The following is a 4,685-nucleotide window of genomic DNA, read 5'->3' as shown; positions in this document are numbered from 1 at the left end:
TTTGTCTTGGGAAGTTTGGCCTATTTCTGTGACAACCTGATGTATCTAAAGTCCAGACTTAAACAGTCCTCCTACCCCTTTCCCCTTGTAGAACATTGACTTGCAAGCAGCCCTCAAAACAATACATGCCTAGACTGAGTTTGGTTCTGGGCCTGAAATTCTACCACTAAGTCAATTTTATATGAAATGTCTTAAAATTTCTACATCTTCCTCTCTAAGGTGGGAAGATGTGGGGTGGGGGCAGGGGCAGCAACAGCAGGGCTGGGGCTAGATGGTTTTATTTACTATTTTCACCTTTTAATCTTCAGACTTTTTAAGCTTCATATAATACAATATATAATATGACATATTCTAACATATAATATAAAGTATTAGCTGCTTCACCATACCCCTTCCATTCTCCACCTCCCCAACTTCCCATGGCACAAAGCACTGTATCTATCTAATGCACTTGTGTATTGTATAGCCTATATTACTCTACTGAGAAGTAACTTAAGGGGCAACTAGGTGGTTCAGTGGATAGAGCACCAGACCTGGAGTTGGGAGGACCTGGGTTCAAATCTGCCCTCAGATACTTCCTGGCAATGTGACCCTGGGCAAGTCACTTAATCCTGCTTGCCTAGCCCTTGCCTTTCTGTCTTAGAGTCTTTACTAAGACAGAAAGCAAAGGTTAAGATATATATATATATATTTTCCCCTTAAAGTATGCTAAAGGTAGGCCAATAGGAAAGTACCAAATTTGGAGTCAGAGGACCTGGGTTTCTTAATTCTGACTGTGGCCATGGGAAAATGATTTAACTTCTCTGAGCCTGTGTCTCTTCTGTAAAAATGAAGATTTTGGATTAAATGACCTCTAAAGTCACTACCAGCTGTAAGTATGTAATCCTATTATTTAAATATTATCATTCTTCCTGAGGTCCCTTACAGTGCTCTGTGTGCAGGAGACATTGAACAAATGTTTACTGGAGTAACTCTAACACCTTAATTAGTTGTGATGGTCACCTTAGTGTAAATAGTAACTAGATGTTTCTGATAAATGAGCATTCTTTCCTTGATGGAAAAGGTCTTGTTGACTTGGTCTCAAGCTCTGAGTAGCTCACACAGAAAACATACTTTTATTGTATCAAATTGCTTTCCAGGTAAATGTTTCTCTGTCCCCATTGGGTTTGTGGGGTTTGTTTTTTGTTTGTCCTTTTTATTTTGGGATGTGTGTGTGCATGCTTTATGGCTTACTGAGGGGCCAGTTGGGTGGTTCAGTGGATGGAGTCAGACCTAAAGACAGTAGGTCCTGGATTCAATTTTGAGTCCAAGACAGAAGGTGAGGGTTTAAAAAAAAAAAAGCACTTGCCCAAATTTAGCTGAATTCATTGTCAAATCCAGGTGCTCTAACTCCTAATTGAATGCTCTTTCCATTATATTGAATGGCTACATGTGTTTCTTCTGCTGAGATGAAATTCCCTGGAGTACTTCTATCCAATACAATGCAAAATCTCTTTGAGATTCATGTAATTAGTCATGCTTTTCTCTTAGGTTAGAGTGAGGAGAAAAAAATGGCCAGCTGTAACTTGAGCCATCCATCTACTACTGGCACAGAGGAAATCATGATGAATACTTCTCTTGGCAAGAGTTCCTGGCTTATCGGACCCAGAAAGAGCTCACCCAAGATAAACAAGACTGTCTCTCATATGATACTTAATGATGCAAAACAGATTGTGGCTGAACTTAATTCCAAATGTAAGTAAAACATTGCTTTGATTAGAAGTTGACCCTGTTGCACTTAGTAGAGACTCTTGAAAAGAATCCTTACTGTTTGTAAGTTTTAAATAGAAAGTACTAGTTTATCTTGTCAAATGTGTTAAAGCTTAAATTTGGATTTGGAAACATTTGTCTTTTGACTCAAGCAAAAGTCCCTCTTATTAGCTCAGAATGAACTGACATTAAAATATTGTACTTGATAACTCTAGGATCTTGGAGCTTTGACCCACAGTTAATTGAGAGCTCTGATTTCTTTGAAAGTTGGACCAAAAGAGCTATTTTGATTGTTGGAAATCAAAGTGACTTCCCCTCCCACTCCTAAACTGATATAGCCTAGGAGCCCTCTTGTCTGGGAATGCTGGAGAAACAATCTCCAAGTACTAGATGTAGATAATATAATTATAATGTTTCCTTTTGTTTGCAATTTTGATATAGTATTCTCAAGAAGGTATCCATGATCTATAGACAGTGTTATAATCTTACCATAAGATTTTCAGCTAGGGCTTTAAGACCTTTTATTATGTTTGGTAGTCAACCTAAGGCTAATGGAGATCATAGTTTTTGGATCTAGTAAGGGCTTGAGAGAGAGCATCTCATCTATTTTACAAATGAATTATATGAGCCCCAGAGGAAAGGAAGGTATTTGTCATTAACAGAGCTAGGATTTGAGCCCTATTCCTCTGACTCCAGATTCAATGTCCTTTTCTAAAATAGCAGCATGCTTCCTAAGAAATACATTGTATACTTATTCCAAACAGTAAAAATTGTTCAGTCACATCTGACTCTTCATACCCCCATTTGGGGTTTTCTTGGCAAAGACACTAGAATGGTTTGCCAGTTCCTCCTCCAATTCTTCTTAAAGATGAAGAACGGAGGCAAATAGGAATTGGATACCTTGCCCAGAGTGACACAGGTAGTAAGTATGGAAGGTCACATTTCAACTCGGGAAAATGTCTTCCCGATTCCAAGGCCAGTGCTCTATCCACTTTGCCAACTGGCTGGCCCCAAAAGTAAAGAATACATGCATTAAAGAATAACAATGTGTTGAGATTGTGTGTAAATAGAATTAGCTGGAGCCCATTAATAGTAAAAAATCTACCCATCCTAGGCGTAGAAATAATGTAATCCTAACCTCCCTTAGTGGGGAGGGGAGACGAGTTACCCACACGTGACAATAAGTAACAAATCAAGAATAAGGGACTGCCCTTTGGGCAGTCCAAATCAATGTAGAAACTGCCATTTGTCCATTTGAATTAGAGGTGGACCACAGGAAGTGATGAAAGACACTATCTCTTTAAGTAAGTTAGTGAACTTCCTGTGGGGGCAGTTGCCGTCTCGAACTGGGAGCAGAAGCATCTCCTGAGACCACAGACAGCTTACACTCTTAAGTGCTCACATGGGTAAGTTAGGCTGACTTCCTTGGCCTAGCCGGGCCATTTCCAAACTCTGCCTATCTGGCTGTTGTGCCTTGTGGCTTACAGCTTCATTTATTTGCCTTTTAACCTTCTCTCTCCGTCCAGGGCCTGGACTAGCCTTTCCCTTTCTCTTTATTCCTACTTTTTACCTACCAGATTGTAAATAAACTTGCCTCAACCTGATGCTGACTTGGGCCTGATTTAATTACGGAATCAACCTGAATTATTGATTCCTGGCGGCCATACATTTTTAATATAATATATATCTATAAATACTTAAATTTTCCTTTTTACAATTTGGCTGACCACTTAAGTCTCGAACTTCCTCAATCTTCCTGAATTTTCTTGAATTCTTCTCTACCTTATACCTATCCCTTAAGTCAGCCTTCTCACAGCACGCCTTGGAACTTTAGTGGATATAAAGACTGCTAGACTGAAAATTAAGCTAGGCTGTCTCTTTGTCTTAAGGAAAGAAATAAGCCTATTAGCTGGCCTTGGCCACACCTGGGAAGGACTGCTCAGTTCTCCTAGCCAGGCCAGGAGCACACCTGAATAAGATTTAAAAAGCAGCCAAATAGAAGCAGGAGGCACTAGACTTATTTAGTAGATTTTAGGGAGAGCTTTTTTTTTTTTTTAGGCTACAAATAGGCTTTAACTCGGTTCTATTTTATTTCAAAACCGTATTTCTAGTTTTAAAATCTTTAGAAAAAGCAAAAGCCTGGTGGGGCTAGCTAGAATTTTTTCCCCTTTCCTTCCTCTTCCCCACAGTAGAAAGCACATAATTTTAAAGAAAAGAAATTTTTCAGACTTTTACAACTGAAAAGAGCCTCCCAGAACCAAACTTAGCCTTTGGAAGACTCCCAACTGTCTCAGGCAAAAAGCCCAGTCTACCCTCAAAGAGCTTTATCTCTAATACTCAGCCTCAGGCTTTGTCCTCAGCCTCGGCTTGGCAGGAACAAAAGGAAGTCTTGACCCAAAACAATACAACTAGTCCTATAGCCCAACCCTTAGTAAAAGGAAGACCTTACCCACTAGTGACATCTACTGACTAGAGTAAGAATGTGGTGGTTTCAAACCATTACTGATGAAATAAATACTAGACTTCAGACTTTAAAACGCTGGATCCAGTCCATAATAATGACTGTTGTGATTTTTTTTTTTCTGGAAGAGTAGTCCCATATAATACTTTTCAAGGGCTGTTTGTTGCACTGTATGTAGGTGTGATAGTAAGTGTGATAATACTGATTGTAGGCAGAATAGTTTATCTTTACTTCTCTCAAAAGAAACTGCCAGAGAAGCTGGATGACACTAACTCAGAGATTGAGTAAATTGGAAAGAGGGCCAAGAGCAACTGCTGGCTTATATAAAAAACCATGCTAAGCATTTAAGAAAGAGGAAACAGTTTAAAAAGTTCCAACAAAAGAGAGAATTATTCCTCCATAGTTCCACTTTCGAGGATTCCTCCTATGAAAGCGCTCCTGACACACCCTCTCCTCAGCCCGTCCCCTGCCCCCA

At 39.5% G+C, this 4,685-nt stretch overlaps 1 protein-coding gene across 1 annotated transcript in view; it reads left to right on the top strand.

The window, feature by feature from the left end:
* The first annotated feature begins 1,550 nt into the window (after positions 1-1,550).
* LOC123250480 (perilipin-3-like) overlaps positions 1,551-4,685 on the top strand; it is a 12,252-nt gene continuing 9,117 nt past the window's right edge. The window contains exon 1 of the mRNA XM_044679563.1: positions 1,551-1,734. Within this exon, the coding sequence (XP_044535498.1) occupies positions 1,551-1,734 (184 nt within the window). The remainder of the gene's footprint in view (positions 1,735-4,685) is intronic.

This window comes from Gracilinanus agilis, chromosome 1 (genome assembly GCF_016433145.1).
Source record: "Gracilinanus agilis isolate LMUSP501 chromosome 1, AgileGrace, whole genome shotgun sequence".
NCBI lineage: Eukaryota > Metazoa > Chordata > Mammalia > Didelphimorphia > Didelphidae > Gracilinanus > Gracilinanus agilis.
This window is presented reverse-complemented; position numbering and strand designations above follow the sequence as displayed.